The sequence below is a fragment of the Poecile atricapillus genome, chromosome 15, assembly GCF_030490865.1.
Source record: "Poecile atricapillus isolate bPoeAtr1 chromosome 15, bPoeAtr1.hap1, whole genome shotgun sequence".
NCBI classification, from domain to species: domain Eukaryota; kingdom Metazoa; phylum Chordata; class Aves; order Passeriformes; family Paridae; genus Poecile; species Poecile atricapillus.
In genome coordinates this window covers 15,778,261-15,804,109 of record NC_081263.1, presented here as the reverse complement: position 1 = coordinate 15,804,109, position 25,849 = coordinate 15,778,261, and the positions used below count along the sequence as shown (strand labels likewise).

Sequence of the window (25,849 nt, the reverse complement as noted above, 5' to 3'; positions counted from 1 at the left end):
GTTTTTGTGCTAAAGATGAAAGCAAGTCACTTGGACTAGCTGATTTGGCTTTGCAGAATCTGAACCCTTCCTTTGAAATAAACAAGGAAGCCTCATCCAGAAGAGGCCTTCCAAATCCTCATTGTGAAAAAGAGGCTCCTCAGCGATGGCAGACCCTGGGTGACAGTAAAGCATATAGGCAGTTTGAGTTTCACCTTGTTAATTTCATTCAAAAGTGCGTATTTTGTTTCTATTATAGATGCTAAAACAAAGAAAGGGGAAGAAGTGTGGGGTATATATACACCCCCTTCAAAAGTCTTGGGTGCTCTCATGTTCTCATGGTTTTCTCATGTTTTTCAATAAATTCACAACATAACCAAGCAAGCCAACAGCCTGTTGGAAGCAGAAGGTTGTCAATGGTAAGACGATCTTCTCATCGCCCTACTTAAACTCCAAGACTCAAATATTTGGAAGACATCAGTGGTAGAAATACATGTGTTTTTAATTAAAATGGTTTTGAGTTGAATTGTTTATTGCTTGTAGTGTTAAGTTGTAAAATTGTAACTTCTAAGTAATAAGCCTGCAGCATGCCATCTTAAAAACTTGTATTTCTGGTAATCCTCTTTAACAGCTCCTAAATGTGAGGGTTAAAACTCCAATGACACATGAGATACATCACTGGCTGAGCGAAACTAGGCTTGTCGAGTTGAGTGGAGAGTCTTATTCAAACTGGATTAATTATCTGTGTCATCATGTTGTCTTTGTCATCTTATCTGCAAGGCACCTGCAGAAGATAACAAAGAACACTTTCACATTCTTTAATATTACTGGAACTGTGAATTGTCACAGCGTGGCTGGTCTGAGGCTGTCCCCAAACTCAGCCAGCCTAGAAGTAAACAAATCCCTGGGTGAGCCATGATAGGATTGATTTGAACACATACAAGGGACTTCAGCCAACCCCATTTGATCCTAATTGCAAACCTATTACTGCTCAAGGAGCTGGGCAGTGTGAAGACCCAGACCAATCAGCTATCTAATGCCAGGAAATTCAAACCCCCTATTAAAAGAGCTGCCATATTAAACTCTTTGCTGTTTGTCTTATGATCATCAGACTTGAGTCATGATTTCTGTCTCCAACCTACAACTGTCCATAACAGGTGCTAAAACATAGTCATAAGTCTCCTGTTTGGTTAAAGTGCTGTCTTTGATTTCTCAGCACCAAATACATCAGTCAATTAACGGGCCACCATTGCCAGTACATTGGCAGCGATGCATTGGAAAATATTTCATGTCAGCGTGCCGTATACCTCTTGCATACCAATGGCTTGTGCCCCAAATTGCTAGTGAAGGACTTTGGAGGTGTTCGAATGAGTTGCCAGCTTTCATGAAGAAGAAACATTGAATGCTAGCAGAGTAGTCAATGTGAAGCCTGCTCATTGTCAGTGCAAAGTGAATTTTATGTATTTACTACTCGTCCCAGAGGTTGCTTTGTTGTATTTGGAATCATAGCATATTGGCACTGCACTGCAATTCCTGGTGCAGTTGTCTGTCACGTCCTATACTTGGAACTCCAGGGAGTACAGTGAGTGCTTTTGATGTTTGACTTACGTTGTTAGGGCTTGTGTTGATGCATCAAACCTGTCATGAAAGGTTTGTCTGTTGGCCTCGGGTTGCTATAGGGAAAGAGCCTCTGTGGATGCTAAAAGGTCTCCTGGTACATAGTGCTGGAGTTCAGAGGATGAAGGAGGGGGGCTGCTGCAGTAGGACAGCCCTGAATGGAGGGATCCCAGAAGGATTGCTGTAGCCATGGACATGGGCACACTGTCTCAACCGAGTTGACTTTCTGAAATCTTTTTCATTGGATCATTTAAACTGAGTGAGTGATGGTTAGCTGCATCTCTTACCGAAAAGACGATGGCTGTACTACATGCCTGCAATAGGCAAATTATGTTACCATTTGTTACCTTGTTAAAATGACACCTCCAAGTTTTTCTGTCTATAGTCTAAGTAAATTGGATGTGAAGGGGCTTTTAGTTCTGGTTAGAGCTCTTGAGTAATACTGAGAGTATGGTGCTACCCTGTTAAGATTCACAGTCAGTCCCATGAATTCAGTTCATGCTGTCAGGAATTGGTCTATGTAATGAAAAGATGAACCACTGTAGCTGTTGTCCTTCACAGTGCCGGTTCTCCTTGATGCTTCCTTTCCTTTCTGCATTGCTTTGACTGCACTAAGCTTGTTCCTTCCTAGTTCCAAGGGAGTCGGGGTTTATAGCAATTCTGTTTTGGTATGTAGGAAAAGAGAAGAGAAACAGATTAGTCCAGGGAATTTCCAGATATTTACCTTTTCCCAGAAGAGGATAGTTTTACATTTGTCTACCATAAACCCATTTTCATACTGCTTCCTGTGCTTTGACAGCTGTAATCTGAAGTTGCCAGTCGTTACTAACCATAGTATATTCAGTTCTTTGAGGTTTTGATTGTCACTTAGGTTCTTAGAAAATTAATGCCAGCAGTTTGGGCATTTTAGAGATTTTCCCTTACTGTTTAGCCAGTTAATAAGTTCTTGAAAGGTATGAGCTCATTCATTTCAAATTGAGCTGGAAAACTTGTTTTGCCCTGCCTGTATGTTGCAAGATGTCTCTGATTTCACAGTATTTCAGATAAATATTTAAATCGGTACCATTTGGGGTTTTCTTACCCAGGATCAGTTAGCTGTCTTGAATACCCATTGAGTCTGCTGAATACTTCCCTTTGTGGTTTGGGAGAGGATGTGTTGGGCCAGCCTGGACATATCTCAGTTGTTCTCTGGGGCCTTAGCCAGGCTTCAGCTATTTGCCTTTCACTTTGTGTATCCTCTCATAGTATGTTTTGTTGGTTTTTTTTTCTAAAGAAGTCTGAATTTCTTTTAAGTTACTTCTACCCCATGTATGTTCACAGGCTGTTTGGAGGAAGTGTATGGATAATGGCCTCTTACACTTCTGTATAGATCTGTGAGCACTTGTGCCTTCTCATATGGTGTGCTTGCTCAGTTCTATGGAAGATGTGAGAGTAAGAGAGATTGACCTGTGAATGAGAGGTGCTCAGGGCTGTTGAGAACCTGTGAACCTTTCTGCTTTGTTTTGTAGCTGCTAGTGCTCTCATCTGAGGGGAAGGTGGTCTCGAGGATAGGGGACCGTCAGAGCTCATGAATAGGTCTAGCACAGCTTCTAATAGGTTTACTGCTCCAGTCAAGAGCACTGAGTGTATGTTAACTGATGTTTATTGCTTCAAAAAGAGAAGAAGATGTTGAGGCTTTGCAGCATGTTCTCTGAGAATTGAGAGCTCTAGCTCAACCATACTTACTCAGGTAGACTGAAATTTGGTCTCATTATCAGATAAGATCTTGATGATCTTGACTCGAATTAGTGAAGTGGGGTGGGTGCAGATGGCACTGATGTATGATTCTGGGATGACAGTTCTGGTAGGGAAAGTTCCTCCTATTGCTGGATATGAAGCAGGGAGCACTCTTGCATCAAGTTAGTTGTCTCTTACAATTTGCGCTTGTCTCATTTTAGTGGTAGAAAGTAGATTGTACTTCCAGAAGTGGTTATCTGCTTGGACAGGATTACTAACTTGATACTGAGTCAGCACTTTGTCCTTTTTGTCAGCTTCCCTCTTCATCATTGAAAATCTAGACTAGTTCTAGGTGTACTGCAGCCCCAATGGCAAGAGCACCCTTCTGGCTGCTCTGTTGTTGAGAGGATCTGGGATTTCTTACCTGGTTTTGCTGCACTTAGATTGTAGGGAATGGGATGCTGATTTTTGTCATTACCTGAACTTAAGGATATCCAAAAATAGTCAGTGTAATAGAACTAGCTTGTGACTGTTACTATTGCTCCCTCCTGAACTTGTGAAGGACAGTACTTGAGTTACCTAAATAAAAAGTATCTTGACTGTCACAGGAAGGAAGTTTCTTTTTTTTCCCAAGAAGTTGTAACCACTTAGACACCTCCCTGCTGTGTAAGTACCTCCCATTTGCGTTCCTCTCCTCCGCAGCCTTTGCTGTATCCATTTTGGTAATACATTGGGATGAACTAATGGCCTAGCTTGATGTGTGTGGCAGTGAGTATTAAGCTAAGTATTAGTCTACAAGTATTAGTCTATAGTTGCAGTATAAGTCTCTAGCATGGCCTGTTCGTAACTCTTTGTGAAGTCATCACTGGACATGTCAGATCTGCTGGAGGATTTCAGGTGTAGGTGGATTTGCTTTCCCTTTGTGTAGGGTTGTAGAATGGTAGTCTCGGTTGCATTTGAGTCTTAATTCATACATGTCTTGGCTTTACTGTTAGCATCAGGCTTGATCCTTTCAAGATGCCACTTCTTTCTACCACTTGTTCTACCTTGCAAGTATTAAAGAATACTTGTGGACTTGAGTTTTGTCTTCAGCCCTTTGTTCAAGAATTCACTAAGGCCTTGCCTTTCTTCCAGAATATTGAAAACACTGACAAATGGAAATTTTCTCTTGATGTTACTATTGTGGAAGGGAAAGAATTGTACTTGGAATGTTACCTTCAGTTGGGTTAGTGAAATAGCTGTGATTCTGAAATACTTACTGAAGTTACAAATTACCAATGCAATTAAAAAAAATAAAGACTTTACAAGGCCTTCCTGATCAGAAACATTTGAATTTGGCTCATCTCAGATTCCTGTACTTCTAATGTACTAAGAGATTTATATTTAAAAATCCCAGGATTTTGCAGATGAAATTTAATTTCTGAGTCTCTAAAACTTAAATTATGTTTAGTGTGCCTGCTGGGTTTTTGCTGTTACATTGGATAGATGAGTCATGATGACTGGTGATGAGAAGCGAGTGGATTGACCCCCAGGCGTTATTCTTGATAAGACAGAACTGAAGCTATTGATTTTGTAAAATGTGACATTTGTAGATGTAGGGAAGATCTTTCTGACTTCTGAATCTGTAGTTAAATTTCTTTTTCCACCCCAGTCTAAGAACTCCTTAGTTGTCTTCTTTTGCTGCAGCCAATGTTTATGTTTGCTGTTCAGTTTTGGGTTTTCTTATGTGCTTTGCTCCATAATTTGGTAGCATCTTTATTGCTTATACAAGTGGAACATCAAATTAATAAGATTGGAGTAGCTAAACCAAGGTTTATTTGTATGAAGTGTCTGAGACAGCTTACCTTATTCTTAATTGAAATATTTTAATCTACCTTTGACCAGGTATCCAGCACACATTGAAGAAATTGATTATGAGGAGGGGAAGGTACTTATCCATTTCAAGCGCTGGAACCATAGATACGATGAATGGTTTTGTTGGGACAGTCCTTATTTGCGTCCCCTAGAGAAGATACAGTTAAGAAAAGAAGGATTGCATGAGGAAGAAGGTTGTGCAGTAAGTAGAAATTAGAGGACATTTGTGTGTGTTACAGTTTAATGTGCATTTGTATGAATGATTACCTTTAAAATACTTCACTGTTGCTGTGTTACCCCTGCTGTGTAAATGTTACGATTTCTTCTAAACATTGGAAAGCTGGTAATTGAAATGTTTTAATAAAGTTGTATGTTTCAGTAATTCTCAGATGAAGACACTTTTAACTACTGTTTTGTAGGGATTTCATATCAATGATCAGGTATTGGCATGCTGGTCTGACTGTCGTTTCTATCCCGCCAAAGTTACTTCTGTTAACAAAGATGGTAAGGACTCCTGGTTTTGTCATGCTTAGTAGTCATGTATTTCTAATTGTGCTGGAACCTCATTGTTTATGTGGGGAGATATTACAGCAGATGGAGAACAGCTGTGGAAAATTGCATTTTCAGTTATGTGTTTTAGTCTGTCATCAACATTTTTAGCATCTTATCTTGTTTATGAGATCAAAACTTTCTGCTGGGATATGCAGTCAGTAATTGCTTTAAGTATGTATGTGGGAAAAGTTGTTTCTTAAATTTGTTGTTATTGCCTGTAAACTGCAATAAAACCTACTGTCAGAGCTGCAAAACCGCCTTAAAAATCAGAAGGGGAGGGGGATCTTTGAAGGATTTGTTCTAGTGCTGGGCTTGCTTTAGATTGTTTGTGTTGTAAGATTAAGGAGAAAAGGGTTGTGTAATTATATTTTGGAATATTCCACCAAAAATATTTTGGGGTTTTGTGAGCAAGGTGCATCTGAGGAGCATTATGTTAGCATTATTATAATCTTAAGATTACACATGCACCTTTATTTTGATCAGAATTGTTCTGGATAACTTTGCTGTGTCTCCCTGGCCTGTGATAGGAGCTCTGTGTTGAGGGTTCTAACAACACAAGTAAGGCAGCTTTCATGTAGAGCTAATTGTGCAGCTGGAATATTGGAGCTGTTAGCTGATGCTGTCTTAAATAACTTCTGATCTTTGAACTCTTGTGCTTTGTTTTCATATTTTAGGTACATACACTGTGAAATTTTATGATGGTGTAGTTCAGACAGTCAAAAACATTCATGTCAAAGCTTTTTCCAAAGATCAGGTAAGTATGGTGTTTGTGCAGCTAGTGTATTCTTGAATGAGCAGTTCAGGTGGCTAGATTTGGTGAATTATAAAACATAAAATTAATGAATATCCTTTACTGCTAAAATACAGTATGTCTGAAATGAAGTCCATTAAAATGAAAAGGGAACTTCAGTTCCCCTTAGAATGAAATGTGAATCTTTGTGGTATGATTTGCAGAGCTCACAGATTCTTTAAGTGCACCTCTTGAACTAAAGAAGTCATCCTGTAGGTAAAACAGATATCTAAAAGTCATTGGAAAGTTCAGAATGTACATATTAAAGATGGTTGTAAGGTTTTGAATCATGCTATGATTGTTTTGCCTGCTTGAGATTACTTTAAATATATATGTCTTAAAAATAAAGGAGTGACAACTGTGGAGTGGACAGAAACTATTCTTTCCCAAAGTAACTGCTAAATATTCATGAGACTTTTAAGGAAAATGGCTATTAATCTTTTACCTCACAACTTTGAGAAGATCAGTTTTTTTAAGTATTCTTTGTTTTCCTTCTGTAGTTCAGCTGTTTTACCAGCCCTTCACCTGCTCAGTTCAGTGGGGTCAACCTTCAGCACATGATAGAAAGTAGTAGTGAGCCATTACATTAAAAAAAAAAAATAAAAACTGTCCTGCTAATGGTGAGAAGGAAGAAGTGCTGCTCTGTACTTTGATTTTCGTGTACAGGCATGTAGGAAAGACTGACCAAGTTCTGGCCTTGAGTAACTTGGTTAAAACTTCTTAAAATACCTGCTTCAGAGTAATTTTCATTACAGGCAGGGTTTTAAATTTGTTCTCTTGTCATGCATTCCTGTGTGGTAACTGCCTGTGGATTTTTTTGTCATGCTCTCTGCCTTTAGTTTTCTGAAACTTTAAGTTTGAGCAAAGAAATTGAACCTGTCCCCCCAGCACAAGTCTTAAACACAGATTCCACTAATGAGTGTCAGTGGTACCATTTAGATTTTTCACAGTTGCGAAGAGGTATGCCAGTCCTCCAGATTTCTGTATCTGCCAGGCTGGGAGGCTATTTCACATCTGCCATTAAGTGCCCTTAATATCTTTTAAATGGTTATCATTGTATGTGGTGGAAAATTGACTAATACTCACAAGTGAACTATTGCAGAATCTTCATTTCCATTAAAAATGTTTTTATGATATTTAGCATTACATAAATGGAGTCAAACAATCTGAAGAAATATTCTGCATAAGAAAACAAAACTATTTTGTCTCTCCTTTAGCAAGTTTCATGATTCTGCATAGCTTTGGAAAGGTTTTGAAAGGAGATGAAAAGGGTGTTTGGTTTGGTTCTTATTGTTTTCTCCTTTTATCCTTTGTCCAAGAAGATTTCTCTTAGCCCAAGAGAGTCTCTAGTTATGCTAGAACATTTATTCTGGTCTCTAGCATAAAAAAGCATAAAGTGAGAATTTCCTAGTGAGCTCTATTTATACAACCAGAAGTAAAGTTGTTTCAAAAAAATACTTGAGACACTGGAGTGCTCAAGATTCAGGAAAAAAAAGGTACAGCAGTAGTGTAGCAGCATGTTGGAAGTGTCTTGATCCTGTTCTTCAGGAGGAGAGAGTGGAGTCATGAAGGCACACATGGCTCATATCTTAGTACTTGTTAAGGAAAAAAAAATTGCTCCAAGCCACACAAAGGGAGCAACATAAGCAGTCATAATTTCTTTAATTACAGTATTACTCTGTCCCTGTGTAGAGGGTGTAACTGTTTATGTTGAAGAATGATGGTAAAATGCTGGTGGCCTGTAACAGTGTGAATCTGCCTTTGCAATGACACACAGCTTTTAAGAGTTCAGTAACACCAAGAGGTAATTCAGACATACTATATTCCTGATTCAGTTTCTTGAGAATGTTTTAACGATGGCTTATGAGTGTTCCAGTAGCACATACTTTACATCAGATGGTTTTGTGAGCATCACAGGTCTTGAAACATAGTTACCTGAGGGGTTTTTTTGAGGTGGTAGATTTTTGTTTGTTTTTTTGGCTTGGGTTTGGGTTGTTTTTGGTTTTGTTTGTTTGAGTTTTCCCCTAATGTTTGAGTTGCCGCTGAAGTGTCTCCTGTAAGGAATTTACAGAATACAAACTTATAGGATGTTTAGTTGTTGGAGTCTGAAACACAGAGTGTATGCCCTTGTTTCTGGTACCTAGCTCTGAGATCTAAAAGAACACTGAATTTCATATAACATGCAATTTATGAGCATGTTTTTCATGGTGATACATGAAAACAACTGTTAATGTTAGAAAAGCTGAAAGCGTGAGTGTGTAGATTAGAGAGTTGTCTTCAGTCACTGGGTGAAAAAGTTAGTTTAGAAAGCAGACTGCAAGATGGAGGATTTAGAATGTTGTTTCTTTTCCTTCTTTCTTTTTCATGTTCTTCTTCTAGAGGTTTTTGGGTAATAGTAAGTGATTGGATAGAAAATGCCGCAGTGCAGCACACAGATGATGGGTCATTGGGTCATTAAGAAAAATAATATACGTATCTATTGTTAATTGGATAAGAATGAGTATAAAGATAAAATAACTGTGTGGTTCAGGGCCATTTTGTGCTTTCAAAGCTCAAAGTGAGCCGCAAGGCCATTTTTTACCGTCAGGGCCGAAATGAGCCAGGTTGCGGTAAATAGAACTTGTGCAGAAAGTCTGGAGGGACCTGCCAAGTTTTGTGATAACATCCTAATAAACACGAGAAACAAAATCCTAACAGGCTTTGGAGTTTTTGTCCCGACCCAGAGAACTGAAATAAGCGGGACTCCCCATGAGGGAATATCCCCAGGGAGCTCAGCTCAGAGAAGCTGAGAAATCCAGGAGTGAAGAGAAGTGCAGAAGAAGCACAGCAGAATCAAGAGAAAAAAGAACAGGAATTGTAAAAAGTTATATCTGGTAAAAGGGGTGCTCAGACATGTGGAAGATTTCCTTCCTATTTACCTCATAGTAAGTAAACTCAAAGTAAATTGAGCTGTCTGTTTTCATGAAATATACAGGAGTTTGATTTCACACTTCTTAACAGTGACGTTTTTTAGTCACATCTGTACCTAGTATGGTTGAAATAATATCATAGAGGGTGGAGCAGATTGCATGTTCACCATTTTAGTGCAGTAGTATTATTTCTTAAAGGTATGGTCTGAAAATGCCTTAAAAGGTATCTGTTCACGTAAGCCACATACAGACAGGAATATTGGGGTGAGAAGAGGCAAGATGTAGTGCAGTACAAGGAAACAGTGAGTCTTAAGTGGATTCTCAGAATTTCATATAGCTTAAATCACCTGTTCCACTTCCTTTCCCCAAGAGGGCGTTGAGGTATTTAGTCTTTCCTGTCCTCTGATCCTGGGTCAGAGTTGAAGATTCTTGTGCCCTGTAGAACTGTGTCTGGGAAGAAGCATGGTTCATGCTTCAATTAGGCAACAAGAAGAGAGAAATTAGTTGAACTAAAGGCAGTGTTGACACATGACCAAATATTAATCCACGTGCAAAGCTAGAACATTTCTGTTTATCTGGGGCAGCCAGTAGAAAGATCACTGGAAGGGGAAAAAAACATAATCGGCATATGTCATCCTCCTTGCCCCTTTCCAGTGGTGTAATATAAAGCCTGATCACAAAAGGGGATGGACATGGAATAGCAGGGAGCTGTTGATACAGGGTGTTCTTCCTGGCCTGGTGTTAATAAAAGCTATGGGGAAATAGGCTGGCAGTTGAAAGTTGCCTCAGTAGCGTGCTGGCTGGGGACTGTTAAGGGTTTTCATGTCCTCTCATGCTGAGCACAAAGTGCAGAAAAAAATTTAAGTTTCATTTTTAAATTTAAATGCTTAAATTCTAACATCACATAGTTCCTAATGACTGCTGATTGCAGTTGCTTTACATTACTCTGCCTAGCAATATCAGCAGCAGTGATCAGTGCAAGCAAACTGCATGTCTGTTTTGAATGAGACTCTTCTGTAAAGGAAGAAAGTTTGCACATCCGAGTGATTGAGCTGTTTCCTGTTTTCTGTGCTCCTGACTCCCACTCCTTCTGCAGTGTCCCAAGCAGGTTTTATGTAGTACTGCACAAGCTAGTAGAGACACAATATGTCCTGTTTACACTGCACAGGTCTTTCAGGAGTTCGGGTGCCTCTGAGATTTAATCTGTGGGTTGCAATAGCGCATGTACCTTTATCACTTGAAAAATTGGACAAAGATGCAGGTCTGCTAAATACAAAGTGGGAAGGGTGGCTTTTAGACTACAATGAGTTGATTTGCCTGTCATTCTTCTTATTCTAGAATATTGTGGGTGATGCTAAGCCTAAGGAAAGAGGTAATGAAATTCCATCATCTCCTGAAAACCAGGAGAAATTTAAAGAGCAGAGGAAAGCAACAGGTAGTGCAAAGAAAGAAGAAGATGAAAAGACATTAAAGACTGAGAAACGAGTTAAACAACCCGATAAAGAGGGAAAATTTATAGTCATCTCGGAAAAAGGCAAGATCTCAGAAAAGAATATATCTAAGAATGGAAAAGAAGATAAAGAGAATATATCAGAGAATGATATGGAATATTCAGTAGATACACAAATTGAGAAAAAGCCTGAGAATGACAAGGTAAAGAGTCCACAGGAAAATGTGAAAGAAACTAAGCGAAAGCGTGGCAGACCACCAATAACACCTTCCACGGGTATGTAGCCAAGCTTAAATGTTTAGGCATGTGCCATAACGCTTTAAAACTTATCTAACGGAATAAGAGATACCTTGTTCTTTCACAGCCTAATCTCTAGAATCTCTTAAAAATTTTTTAGTTCATCTTTGTTCAGGACAGCCAAGAACATACTGAAGCTTGGGCCCTTGGTGGTTTGGTCAGAGATTAGCTTTAGCAAGTATCCATCATGTAATATAAGCATACCTGTAGTAGGGTTAAATTCTACTGTGTGGGTTTTAGAAAGCCAGATGAAGCTGTATTTATGCAAATCTAGTATTTTAGATTGTGAGGCTTGTGTTAAAGTGTTTCACAGCTTTGTATTCAATTGATTTTTCTTCTCTTACCTAAATCTGTAGAGCCAAGTTCTCAGACACTGCAGCCCATAACTTTGGAGTTAAGACGTCGGAAAATACCTAAAGGAGGTGATGTTCCATTGAAGCGTCCCAGGATTGAAAGGAACTTGGGTGAGTAAATACTCATGCCACTGCAGTCCAATAGCTTCTACTTCATCTTCGTGTGCTGTGTGTGGAGGCTGAAGAACTTGAGTGTGTTGATGAGGAAAGAAAATTATATTCTCTGTAGTAGTGTCATGACCAAGGAGGTGAAGATCTAAGGAAAGCTCTTTCCTTAATACCACAGTCTTAAACTTCAGTGTGTGTAGGTTATCCAGCTCAGTTACAGCTGTTTGTGTGCCTGAATTGTCTCATCTAACTCCTGATATTACTTAGATCTGTGGAACAGCTTGTTTAGACCAGCTCCACTGTAATGTGCTCTGCAGTATACTTCTGTGTGCATTTTACTCAGTGAAATTTTTTTTCTCAGTAAGAAACTAGTAGGATACTGATCTGTATTCATACTTCAAATCTGTTACTAGAAGAAGAAAGTTGAGAGCTTTTGCTGTATTTTTATGCTTATTTGTAACTTATCATTGTACCTTTTACAGAGGCCTAATTATCCACGCTTTTTAGCTTTTGCTGTTAGCCTTAATCCTTAAAAAAAAAAAAACTTTCAAGGAAGTCACAGGGAGGGAAGAATCTGAAAGTTTGCTTGTGATCTGTTTGTACTCCTGTAACTGCATGTTGCAACTGTTCCAGCTCAGGAAAAATTTAAGAACTCTTCAGACAATGCTGAGAGAGACCAGATCAGGAGGCGATCTTCAAGACTGTCATCCAGTATTAGCCGTGAGATTTTAAATACAGATCTTGTCACAACTTCCACGGAAATTCAGACTTGGAAAGATGCAGTATCTAACCAAAATGAATCTGAGAAGGGTAAGTGCCTTTGCAGTGTACTCTGGATTTTTGTGATGAGGTGGTCATGTAGTTGTTGCAAGCTCTGTATTTTTAGTTGCTTAACCTGCAGGCTCCATATGTGACATTAAAACCTGATTGCATCAGCAGTGCAGGGAAAGCTCATGGAAAGTTTCTATCATGTTGCTGCCCTGATTGCTTTTGGGTTTTGATTCCCTTTCTATCAGTAGCCTTAGCATTTCCCTTGGGTTGTGGGAGCTTTCCAGCAAAGGAGAGCTCCATAGGCTGTAAAAATATCCAAGGAAATAGTTTAGTTTGGGTTTTTTTGGTTGGTTGGTTTTCTTTCTTAGGGAATGCAGGTTCTGATTGTGAAAATGAGGTAATTTCAAAGTTTTAACGCTTTCAGATTGTAGCAGTAATAGCCCAAGTACTGAACTCAGAGTTCTTATGGATTAATCCTGCTGTTGAACACTAAAAGCATCAAATGGGATGCTTTTATGCTTAAACAGGGTGGAGATAACACTCCCTTTTCTGCTCTGTTCTTCACTGCCCTTTCCCTTTTGAGGGAGCTCTTGCCCTGGTTTGAGATCTGTCCTATTCTGGGCTATAAACAGTTAGCTTGTGTGTTTCTAAGTAGCTGTAAATTTATAGGGGTGTTAACAGTTAATTGTGTTGCAAAAATTTTGTGTGACCAAGAGTAACCAGTCAAGAACATGGATGGGTTTTTTTCTCCATTATAAAGTGATGAAGATTCCCCCTCTCCCCACAGTGTTCTGCAGTATCCTTTTGAATACACTTTACTCAGTGGAAATTTTTTTCTCATTCTAGTCCAGTTAGAAATTCCTGTTGAACCTGACCAAAGTTTCGGTGAACAAGGATCACCTGGAAACACATGGCATAGCACAGCACTCAGTACAGACACCAGTTTGCAAGAAGAGAAAGCTGAAGGCACAGAGTCTTCCTCTGTTCCTGTCAGAACTCAAGAACCTTCTGCTGCTACAGGTTCAGGTTTTTCATATTTAATATTGATGCATTTCTTAAGGCAACTGATACCAGATGTTTTGTACTTGTATAAGTGTTAAAACTGTGCATTCTTGCAGTGTTAACCTTGGTAAAAAATTTTTATTCCTTGTGGACTCAGTTTTAATCTTATCCTTTCAAGTTGGACAGGAATCTTAAAAGTGGAAATTGTAATTTTTAAATGACTGGGTGTACTATTTTCAGCATGAGTGATGAAGTTAACAAATGCTTGTTTTCAGTGTTTGGAATTCTGGATTAAATTGAACTTAACACCGTAAAAGGTTAGGTTCTTTTCTCCTTAATGTGCTGAAAGTATGTGGTAATATTGCTGTTACTGCTGTTTGAGAATCCTGACTGTGCATTTTTATATCCTTATGTTTAGACTTGGAGGCTTTAATGCAAATTTATGAAATAGTTCGAACATTTCCGTGTCTGTCTTAATATATATACTCTATTTTCTCTTAGCTAGGGAGTTCTTACCTTGCCTTTTCAAATTAAAATTTCCTATGCAGATAGTAGACTGTCAAAACACGGTGCTGTCCTGTGATTATTTCTCATAACTTTAATCTTTGAATCTACAGCTAACTGGGGAAACTTGATGTACCTATTTCCTAGTTTATGCTTTATCAAACAAGTTTAATTTTAAGTGTAACAGAGCATTTGGAGAGATTAACAGTTGCTCAGCACTGTTGGAGTAATCTGTGTGTGTTGTTTGTTGGTTATTTTAAATTTCCCTCTTGTTTTCCCTCTTGTATCTTCTTTCACTCACTCTGGTGTAACTGTTCAAGTACATGTCCTCTCTTTCCACTAATGGGTATCCTCAGGGCAGGGATACCCATTTCTCCTGTGACCTCTTTCCTTCACTCAGGTTGAGTGTATATGGTCTTCTACTGTTTAAAAATTTGAGCTTTTTTGATGTTGATCTCCTTCAGCTATTGCTGAGCATTTGTAATTTGGGTTTAAACTCGGGAGAATTCCAACTGAATGTGTAACACTTGTGTGTGTAGTCATTCACACTAATGGAATGTGTGGGATGTGGCCTGAGCTTGCTTCATTAGGTACAAGCAGCAAAGCTGTGGGAACAGGGCTTGGCTAACACCTACCCAGAGGCTGATAGAGTGTGCACTCTTGTTCCAGGCTCTTCTGTCAGGTCTTGAACAAGCTAGATTAAAGATAATTCACTCACATTGAATTCTGACCTGAAGTACAACACTGGTGGTACATAAAAATCCACACTTCTGAGCAAGGATTTTATTGTATTTAATTGAAAGTTGTTTCAGTTAACACTAAAAATCAGACATGCACCTCAATGGACATCCAGATGTGACAAGCAGGTGTTTTTATTTTAGAGCACTCTTAAGGATTGGGGATAAAAGCTGTGCAGGGTCTTTGACTAAATAGTGTCACATGAAATCTAACTACAAAAATATACATTTCCATACTTAACCAGCATTAAAAATGTTACTAACAAGCAGTTCTAGATGAAGGTTTTAAAATTAAAAAATTCTATCACAGATAAAGTCTTTGTAGTTAAAAGTGGATCTGTGTTTAGCTCTTCATGCTCTGTTTTGGTTGTGGGATTGTACCAGTACACCCCAGTGCTGATGAGCTGCCTGATGGGGGAACAGCAGGGCTTGGTCTTCTACTTGGTAGTGGTGCGTGTTTGTAGCAGCATGACAGTGACAAGCACCTCAAGGTAGGATCTGAAAATCGCCAGTGGCTTCTGCTCTTGTGGAGGGAGGGGTAGATAAGTTGCAGAGCCCAGGCATGCTGTCCTGAAAATAGCTGGTGTTGGAGACTGGGAGTTGAATGAACTCATTTATGGTTGATTTTCAAGGGGAAAGATATACTTCAGGTCGAATGTGTCAGACAGTTTATATTCATTATGTTCTCAGTCTGCCATGTGTTTTAAAGAGACTGGGGGCTTGGGAAGGGGCAAAGTAGATTGTTGGAAAGTAGGTGGTGTGTGTGGGAGAAGAGGGTGTCTGTTGCATGTGAGATTCCCACAAAAGTACAGCATGGAAATTAGTTGTTGGTAACTTTTCATGTGTAGAACAAAGGCTATATTGTAACTCAGTATTACCATTATTATTTGTCTGTAGACTTTAATTCTAGTCATTTAGTGGGAATTAATTCTCTTCATGTATGAAAATACTCTAAAACCTATCTTTTCCACAATGTGATATGTTAGTGTCATTTTGGCATTGTTGAGTAATGCTTTCTGGTAGTACCAATTTTACCTTGCATGATGTATAGGAAGAACATGTTTTTTAATGAATATCAGCAATTTTTAAGGACATGAGCACTCCTTTTAGAGGGTGTTTACCTAGTCACTGGTTGGTAGATGATTCAAGATTCACAGTGGTTGCAGACATTTATAACAGCAAACACAGTCTGGAGTCTTCCTATGACTGAGATGTTTTAAAATGTAACATGTAATGAAAGGGCAATATAGTATTGCTTGTCAAAACTGAAGTTCCTTTTTAAAAAGTTTCAACAAAATTCTGAATGTACTGAAAGACTGATATCGTGTTCTGCTGGCTTTTGACACCTCTAAGGACAAGGCACCAGAAGTGGTAATCAGAATTTAGCTGAATCACAGAATCACTAGGTTGGAAGAGACCTTCAAGATGACAGAGTCTAACCCATGCCCTAATACCTCAACTAAACCGTGGCACCGAGTGCCATATCCAGTCTTTTTTTAAACACATCCAGGGATGGTGACTTGTGGACCTGATTTTTCTGAGTCTGAGAGAGTAACAGCCTGTCAGTGGCTGATCTCTTCCCAAGGGAAAGTCTCTTGAGAGCATCTCTCACTCAAGGACTATTATTGTAAATAATCTCATTTTCTCAAAACAGTTCTGAACAGCTGTGGTTAGTGTGTTTTCTCTTGTCCCACCAATGGGACAGAGAGGTGGTGTTCCCTTTACCAATCATGTTAAACCTGTAGCGTAATACCCTATAAAAAGCTGAAAAGTTTGCATAATAAAGCTTTTCCTGAACGTGTTGTTCTGGTGTGTGCTGCTGTATAGAATCCACACTTGTACTTCATGTCCAACAGCAACAGTGACTCTGCAACCTCCCCAGGCAGACCATTCCAGTATTTTATCACTCTTTCCCTGAAGAACTTTTTCCTAATGTCCAACCTAAATTTCCCTTGGCACAGCTTAAGGCTGTGTCCTCTTGTTCTGTCAGTGCTGCCTGGTGAAAGAGACCAACCCTGACCTGACTACAAGCACCTTTCGGGGAGTTATAGAGAGTGATAAGATCACCTCTGAGTCTCCTTTTCTCCAGGCTAAACAACCCCAGCTCCCTCAGCCATTCTTCATAGGGCTTGTGTTCTAAGCCGCTCACCAGCCTCATTGCCCTCGTCTGGACTTGCTCAAGTGTCTCAACGTCCTTCCCAAACTGAGGGCCCAGGACGGGACACAGAACTCAAGGTGTGGCCTCACCAGTGCTGAGCACATGGGAAGAATGACCTCCCTGCTCCTGCTGGCCACACTATTCCTAATACAGAAATCAAGTTGTCTTTCCAAAAAATATGTGACAGTCTGTTGGCAATTTTTTGCAGACAGTTAAAGCTCTGCATATATCTGAAAACAGAAGCATTCCGTAGCTGTTCATGTGAGTTTACTCTTAAAAATTCTTTTACTTTAAAGGTGAGCTGCCTTTGCTTTGCACAGATCTGCTATCATGTTTGTAGTTGTATTTGCTAGCACTCTTGAAATAACTTATTTATTTGCATCAGAGATTCTCTTTGCCTTATAAGTTAAACCTGCGTTTCTAGTTTTGTTCACGTAGCTTTGGGTTTCAGTTAAGGAGAAGCGTAAGACCTTTTCATCAGTTTGAGAGAGCTGCTATTTCTCCTGCAGCTCACCTCAATAGGCTTTAATCCCTTCAAGGTAGTGTGAAAGTTGTATTTTTGAGCCTAACAAGATATGGTAGGTAAATAAGTCCATCCTGCCTTGCTCACTAAAGGCTCCCTAAGGTGAGGCACCACAATGTGGTCACAGTGTTTCAGTTACAGGTCAAAGTGCAGGTAAAGCCTTTATATCCCCCCTACCTGGCCCCTCCAAAGGTACCTTGAGGTGTGAGTGGTGCACTGCAAGGCTTACATGCTTTACTGCCCAGTACAGGCTGCTTTTATTGGTACCAATTTATTTCCAGCACAGGGGGAAACTGGTGAGTGGAGGGCCACAGGAAATACTATCTTGAGTAACTTTTGCAATGCCAAGTAATGTTACAGCTCAAAACCCCACAAGTTTATAAACACGTAATGATCAGTGATTACTGATGCTCTTACATATTTCTTATACCAGGCATCTCCTTCTGTGGATTCTGGATGCACTGGAAGTTCTTGCTGTCCTTGCCTAAATTAGCTTGAGAAGAGCAATTAAGCAAAATGGTTTTTGTTTCACAACTGAGATACTGAAAGAGAGAGGGTTTTGTAAAATAAAGGAAGAAAGGTAATTTGAGAGTTGAAATCATGAAACACTTGTTGAGCTCAGGAAAAACAACACAAGATTTCAGGAGAGATAAGTTGACTGAAATAAGTAATTAGTGAGGACACTGGCCCAGAGTTTCAATACATGAATGAAGAAATAATTTGATCTTCACTTAATATTTCTTTGGAGACCAGGAAATAGAGAGTGATGGTCTCCTCATTTTAGGAAGCAATTGTATGTGGAGATCTAATGGCTCAAAACTGCAGTAACGCCAGTTTTAAGTGGGGGAAAATGAGAAGAGTTCTGTGCGCTGCTGGCTTCTTGGATTGTTTATCAGGATGTTGCAGCAGATGCCACAGGATGGCAGACCTTCAGTCAGGGTACCATGCTGCTGCCAAATATTCCTGTCCCAGCAGGAGTCATGTCAAAGGGAGAATTGGTGATGGGGTAAAAACACCACTGGTGGACTTGGAAGCTTTGCATTTTACAGTGAACTTATTGTGGTCATAGCTTGACCCTTGGATAATTCAGCCCAATGAGAAGTGGGAAGGGTTTCTGACTGGAACGCTGAGGGAGTGTTTTTCTCTGTAGTGAAACTTAGAGGACACACTGATGTTTGACCATGAGTGTCTGTGTTTAATGTTGTATGGCTGACTGAAAAGCAGATTAGGAGTTTGAATTTTGATTATAATCATGGGAGAAATAGCAGGTGTCAATTTATCATTCACTTTCCTCTGTACTCACAGAAAATACCCACCAAGCTCCTCTGTAAAGGCAAGTGCCTGAAAATCTGAAGACAATACCTCAAACCTGTTCCTCTAGAAACCAATTTTAGTGGTGTATGTTGTGAGCAAAACTTGTGTGTGTAAGGGTGGTATCTGCCCCTTTAGGTGTTGGTGTAGGAGGTCATTTTCAGAGTGCAGGGGACATGGGCTCTGCAGAGGCTCCCAGTGGCAGAGTTGGTTGTCAGTTTCCTACTGTGCCTGGGTGACAGGGAGTTCTATTGTGCTACTTGTAAAGAAGGAAAATGTAGTGATGGGAATGATTGAAGCTTTGTTTCAAATTTTGTGGGACTGTCTGTATTTATATTACTCTGAATACTTTCCTTTTGTGCATTGCAGTAAGTTTTTTGTCTGCTTCCTTTCCCTTTGCCCCATGTCTTTGTTATCCCTATTTCTAACTTCAGTTAATGCAATCCTTTCCTTTTCTAACTTGTAGCTGATCAGTTAGAAGCCGTTCCCTATATCTTCTCCAGAATATATCCAGCTTAGAGGAGAGGAAGTGCTCTGAGCTTGGATGCAGGGCCTCATCCTGACACTTGCGTGATGATGTAATACTTTTCCTTGTTATCTTAGTAATGGTTTTTTGTTAAGTCTTTGGACCCCGCTACTCCCTTCTGCTGCAGTTATTTTCCAGCTTTATGTTGGGTATTAAATGGTAACAAGTTCTGAGCATCTGTAGTCCCAAATGCTGTTTTTTCCTTTACAGTCAAGAGAACCTTTCTGTGTTTGCTTTCACTAAACCTGCAGGCCATTGCACTGAGCTTTCATTTTTTTCATTCTTCCTGACTGCAGCTTTTGATGGTCTGCAGTATATTTTGATTTTGGAATTGGCAGACTTCATCATTCCTCAAGTGTGAGTCTGGCTTTGCTGCAGTCTTACTGATGTTCCTGTCAGCATGTTCTTAATGTGGCTATGACAGTGTCTTCCTCCTGGTCATTACCATTGTGAAACACCCAAAATTAGTGTCTTTCTTTGTACTGTTTCCTTCTCCAATTTCACTGCACATTCTGCCTTTTAATCAGATTCATGTTGCATATGATTTAATCTTTCCCTATGCGTCAGGGTACAATTACTTGTGTTTTCTCCATGTTAAAGATTTGTTTGTACAGGGTACTTAAAGACTGGGTGTCCCTCAGATATAGCTGTCTAGGATGCTTCTCTGCACTGTGACAACCTTTTAAGTCTGCTGCTCAGTAACACCATTTTTGTTACTGCATGGTAAAAACTTGGAAACAAGCTGTACTGTGTTTTTACTTCAGGATTGTGTTGACACTGCCATTAACACTCCTGTTCAAAGCCTTACTGCACTTCCAGAAAATCTTACTCTTGCTCATAGTGTTTCTGGGTACTTTTGACCCTTGTTTACAGCTATTTCTAGTACAATGTCTTAATTTTCGTTCATGTCCTGCATCCCTTCAGTTTTAGTCACTGTTGCTAGGTTTGGGTCTTGCAGTTAAACATTCCTTTCTTAATCCTGAAAGTTGAAAACTATTGTAAATATAGAAATAACACTTCAGTACTGGCAAAGCAAATTGAGAAATAGTATTTGGAAGCTGGTTTTTTGAAATTATACCTCTTTTCCATTGTCTCCTAGCTGGAGAGGGATTTTTTGATGCTGTGTATTAGTGATGGATAATTGCCTAGATCTATTTAGATCTGTTTCCTCATTTTTACCTCTCATGTGTTGTATTGAATACAGATACTGGTGACAGTAATCTGATTTAGTTCAAAATGTTCCTTTGGTATGTTTCTTTAGTTCAAAATCATGAACTAAAAGTTTCTGAAATTTATGATAGATAGAACCCTAGGTTGCACAGTAGTGCTCTGTAGAATAGGTGCCGTAAAATGTTCTTGCATTTGAAGCTTTAGACTTACCTTGCTTTTTTGAGAAACTAAGTATAGTTCATAGGGAACATTCTATAACAGATGCAGGCAATTTTGTTTTTCATTGCTGCTTAAAAATTGAAATAAATTTCAATTTTACTTAAAAAATGTTCTGACATACTGCTTCTGTTGTCTTTGGAAGTAACCAGGCTTTGGTGGTGGGACTGTGCACCCAGAAAGCAGGTAGCAAAATAACTGTAAGCAGAGAAGCAGAACTGTTTTCTTGCTTTCACCAAAGGTATGAATAGTTGTGAACAAATAATCTTTAGTGTTTGGATTTAGGCATGTAATCTCCGTGTGATTCAGTCTTTTATCTTTAGGAGCGCTATACAGTGATATCAGCTGTTGGGCAAGGACTCAGGGAAGCAAAATATTGTAACTTATTCATTAAAACAGTGGCATCATGACAACCAGTTTCTATGAGCAGTGTAGGGTAGTTTTCCCTTTAAAGTTACTGATCTTTAAGGCAGATAAGGCATTAACATTTTATTTTTAGCATTTCATAGCTAATATGTGTGAATGCATGTTTACTTAACTTCTTTTTGCTGTTTAAGTTTAGGAAACCATTTGGTAAATATAGCATATGCATGGGGCAATTTATCTGTTTTGTTCTTACAGTAACAAAACCTTGTAGGAGAACAGATTTTCTTGCATCAAAAAAAGCTGCAACTGTTGACCAAGATCACAAGTTTAGATGCAAGTTCTTGGACTGTTCAAAATCCTTCCGCAAAGCCAAGTTATTGCATTATCACATGAAATACTTTCATGGAGTGGAGAAGGCTGCAGAATCACAGCAGAACCCTGTAAAAAGAAATATTCAAACCAGAGCTTCTTTGGCTTCTGAAAAAGCTAATCAAGAAAGGTCAAAAAGAGGACGGACCACAGCTGGTTCACTGTGTAAGTATGGTGCTGATCTCTATCATTTTTTTAAACAGCAGCAGGCAGGGCAGGCGGAAAATACCAGAAATCCATTTTCTTTTGGGCTGAAGGACTCTCTTTTAGGGCTGTGTCTTAGCATGTTTCTATATGGAGAAGCATAATATATGTGTACATCGTATTGTAGAAGGGTATGAAGATGTTCCTTCTTGCAGAATTCAAGATCATGTTCTGGTAAAGATCCCACTATGCAGCTTCTCTTATTTTTCTGTAGAAGCTTACTTGCATATGAAACCCCACAGTTCCCTGAATTTCTGACTTGATGTTTATTTTTCTCCTGGCTTACAAATAGTATTGATTGGAGATTTCTGTCCTTTTCTGTATTAGGGAACAGTTTGGATACCTCCAGTTCTCACCTATTTCTTCCTTGTCCTTAGGTTTTGGCTTTACTTATCTGTACTTTACTGCCTTCAAGCACATACCTGGCTGGAAATCCAGTACCAGTTTCAGCAGTATTTACTATTCTGTGGGATGAGAAATCCTAGTATTTAACAAGTTCAGTTGTTTCACCTATGCTTGGAAAAAGATCTTTGCACAACAGATAATCAGTGGAAAGGGATAAAAACTTAGCCAGGAAAAAAAAAATATATAAGTTTTAACTGCTTTGCAGTCTGCAAAATCACATTGACTTCTGTTTCACCCTCACTCTCTGAAGCACTCTCTGCCTGCTGTGATACCAGAGTGGCAGTCTAGGTCTAGTGTGAGCTGCAGTGGTTATTGATAACCTGTCCAGACTTGGCTCTTGTGGACTGATGTCTCCGTACTGCAAGTCTGTAAAACTAGTTATGTCTTCTGTTTTTTCACTGAGCCTTTTTTATAAAATCCATCATTCTCCTTGCTGAATTCCCTGATGTCTTTTGTCTTTGCAGTTGATCGTTCATTAATACTTTAAGAATTCCAAAGTCTTGCAAGTTGCTCACAGAGCTCCAGCTCGCTACAGGAGGATATATCCTGCCTTACTTTGTTTCATGACTGCATTTCCTAGAGTTCAGAAAATGACTTTTCATTTGAGGTGCTACTGCTTGTTCCTAACAAGATGTGTGTGATTTTACATACTGTAACTACATGTAAACCCCAAATACTTCTGTATCTTTAAATAATGCAAAGGCATAAGCTTGGATTAGGTAGGGAAGGAATTCTCTTTAAATACATTAGGTAGGAGGATGTAATGATTTGTTTGTATTGTACTCTGCATGCAGCTTAATTGAACCCAGGTATTGCCTGGAGGAACATACCTGAGATAAGCATGGTGTGAAGACTGGCTGCTGACAGCTGCAAAGTGATCAAAACAGGCTTTGTACATGTCATGGGCTTTTCAATAACTGACTTCTGTTTGGCTCTTCAAACTGTGTAATTATTTTTATTTGAGAAGTTGTTTTGTTGTGATTGTCTTCAGTGCACTGACTAGTGACCCTTCCATTTATCCTTTCCTCCAAGTGCATACAGTCAGATGCACCATCATCACTGTCAGGTAATACCTTGTGGAGCTAAGATATAACTGTATTTGCTTATTTTAAACCCCCACCCTTCTAATTCCCCATTTGTGGATGGATACTTTTCACCTGGATCATTTCCACGGTGTGATTCATAGCAGCTCTCTGCACAGAGAACCTGGGGTGTGCTCACAGCTGCTCAACATTGCATCAAGGTGGAAGGGGTTTGTAAAGTTCTCCAGTAACCTTCGCAGTTGAAGCCTGCTGTTGTGGAGCTATAGTACATTTTTCTCTTGATGAGGAAAAGCAATGTCATTATATATTTGTTAATTGTCAGATACAAAGTTTCTAACTCAGTGTGTTCTTAATTTTCCTGATTTTTGTTTGGTGGTGCTACACAGTCAAAAGCAGAGTTAATGAGGTTCCTGAGCTCTTACTGTATTATTTGAAGTTCTGTTCTTCTGTCTTAATGGCATGGGTAGAAAGATGGTCTTCTTGGTAAGACTTTCTGTCTACTGAACACTTAGGCCACCTTTTCAAAAGGCTTTTCAGGAGGTACTGCTTAGAGTGAAAGCTTTTGAATCCATAATTCAGTCTGATACGTAGTGGGTATACTTTTCACTTTTACAATCCTATTGTGAGCAAAAATTCTCCTGTTTGAAAAGAATATATTTAAATAATTTTACCTTTTTGGTACAGATGTCCTTTTCTGGTACTTCACTATATTAGGTAGATTTTAGTGCTTAAGAAAAGGTGGCAATTTCTAAAAGATAAAACTTTAGGAATCATGATTTTTGTTATTCCGTAAACTTGATGCTCTTGCTCTAAAAGCTTTGTCACACTTATCTCACAAGATCTATTTCAGACTTCAGGACTCCTTACTCTTTCTGCTACGCATAAAATAAATGGTAGGGGTTGTCTGGTGCTGCATTTAAAGTGAGAATACTTACTGCTTCTAAAGTTGTAGGAAAAATGTGCAATATTCAGAGCAGTAGCAAAACATTTTCTTTGCAGTGCCTAAAATTAAAATTTTAACACATAGGAAAGCAGATGGATGTAAGTGGTCTTCAGTGACCGTGTTGTGGGATTTGGGAAAGAACAATTTAAATATAGTTGCTTTGCACACTGAAGTGGAGACTCTGAGATTACGATTTCTTGTATGCAAATTGTGCTACTTGACATTGGAATCAGAGCTTGAGTGAGCTGGAAAGGTTAATGTGGGACTGATTTGAGCTGTCTCCTCCTTTTTCCAAAGAAGGATCTTGCCTTTGCAGTGGCAAACTTGATAGATAGGTCTCTAAATTTTGTAGTTGCTCTGAACAGAGAGGATGGAACTGCCATTGCCTGCAGCTTGTATTTTACATATGCCTTACAGTATATGCCTAAACAGAATGACTAGGACTTCATTGCTACTGGGTGTGTTCAGGCAATACCTTTCTTAAATTTATCAGGAAGTAATATGAGATCATTATGATGAAGCAGCTCTTCCCCCATGTGCCTGTTACTTACCTTCTTGAGTTGCTGCTACTTTGGTTTTCAGGACAGAATTGTTCTTGTATGCAAAAAGGCAGTAAGTGTTGTGTCCCCTTGGGCTATTGGAGACACAGGCATACCTGCCCTCAGCTCTCAGGTTGCATTACACCTCAGCAGGTGCATTGCAGAACACTTGCAGGCCTCTGTTAGGAGGATCATGACCTACACAAATGTATGTGGGTGCATAAGCTCTAGAAGAGGCTTTTTGAAAATCTGGGCTGCAGATGATTTCAGTGTTGGTCTTAGTTGAAAGAGTTGCTTAGATTTTGTGCTAGTTCAAATAGACACGCTCTATCAGAATTATTGCTTGGAAATTAAATGTAGTACGGCATCTGTGAAAATGTATGTCAGTTAGTTACTTAGTGATTGCTGTAATGAAAAATGGAGTAGAACTGGATTGTGTTGTGCCCATATGCATTAACCTTAAGACAGGCTTTTTTCTTTGTGGTCCCTTCTTTTTTGCTGCAGAACCCCTTAGTTTACTGTTGAAGTACATCATCCCCTACTGTGACTTGTGCCCTGCAGACACTGTAAACAATTGTCTCTGAAGGTACCAGTTTTCTCTTTCAGATATGTCTGTCTGTCCATGTTATTTCATATAAAGTGCCTGCAAAAGGTTATTCTTAATAAAGATTTTTGTTTCCTGACCCATAGAAATTGTTTTTTCCTGACCTAGACCACTCCAAGGGCATGAAATATAGAATAGCTTTATTTCTTTCTTCGTACCTGCAAGTACAACAATTTTGACATCTTGACTTGGAGTTTTTCTGGATTGGTGGCTTTCATCTTTTTACTAAAATCTATTCATTTGGAGCTTTGCTAACATGTAGTTTATGCCTTTGTGCTGAACATATTTTCTGAAATCTGAAAGTTGGGACTTGAGTGCTTGCACAGCTGATGTGCCCCCACGTCATACCCTGGCAAAGTTCTGTACTTGCTGGATGCTGAAGATTTCTCAGGAGACACAAACCTCGTGAACAAGTAGGGGAGTAGATAGTGTGCATGCACGGAAGCACCATATGAGGTGATCCGTGTGTTCTTAATGCTCCTAATAACTACTTAGTACTGCTATCAGCACAATTGTACTGACAGCGACCTCATGAGTTGATACCCATTGACTCCTAGGACATAGTTTAGTTCTTCTCAGGAGTTTTGGTCAAATAACCTCAGTTTTAGAAAATTCTGCCTACTCAAAGTTAATTACGGTATGTTCTGTTAGTGTACGACCAACTTTATGCATGAATTCTTTATTTGAATGCATGTAAACAAAATAGATATTTTGTCCTTACATGTGTTACGGATGAGAGCTAAACTGGGGAGGGGGGGGGGGGCAGGGAGTGGTGGGGGGTGGCAGACTTGTTTTGACACCTTAAAACATGGTTGTCACTAACAGCTGTTCAC

At 39.3% G+C, this 25,849-nt stretch overlaps 1 protein-coding gene across 22 annotated transcripts in view; it reads left to right on the top strand.

Moving 5' to 3' along the window:
• PHF20 (PHD finger protein 20) overlaps positions 1-25,849 on the top strand; it is a 77,985-nt gene that overhangs the window by 22,515 nt on the left and 29,621 nt on the right. For 17 of the 22 annotated variants that reach the window (XM_058851022.1, XM_058851019.1, XM_058851039.1 and 14 more), the window contains 8 exons: positions 5,197-5,368; positions 5,586-5,670; positions 6,393-6,472; positions 10,756-11,143; positions 11,521-11,628; positions 12,259-12,435; positions 13,243-13,422; positions 21,165-21,443. In XM_058851022.1, coding sequence (XP_058707005.1) covers positions 5,197-5,368; positions 5,586-5,670; positions 6,393-6,472; positions 10,756-11,143; positions 11,521-11,628; positions 12,259-12,435; positions 13,243-13,422; positions 21,165-21,443 — 1,469 coding nt within the window. The remainder of the gene's footprint in view (positions 1-5,196; positions 5,369-5,585; positions 5,671-6,392; positions 6,473-10,755; positions 11,144-11,520; positions 11,629-12,258; positions 12,436-13,242; positions 13,423-21,164; positions 21,444-25,849) is intronic. The other 5 variants (XM_058851032.1, XM_058851030.1, XM_058851036.1 and 2 more) reach the window with 3 other exon arrangements.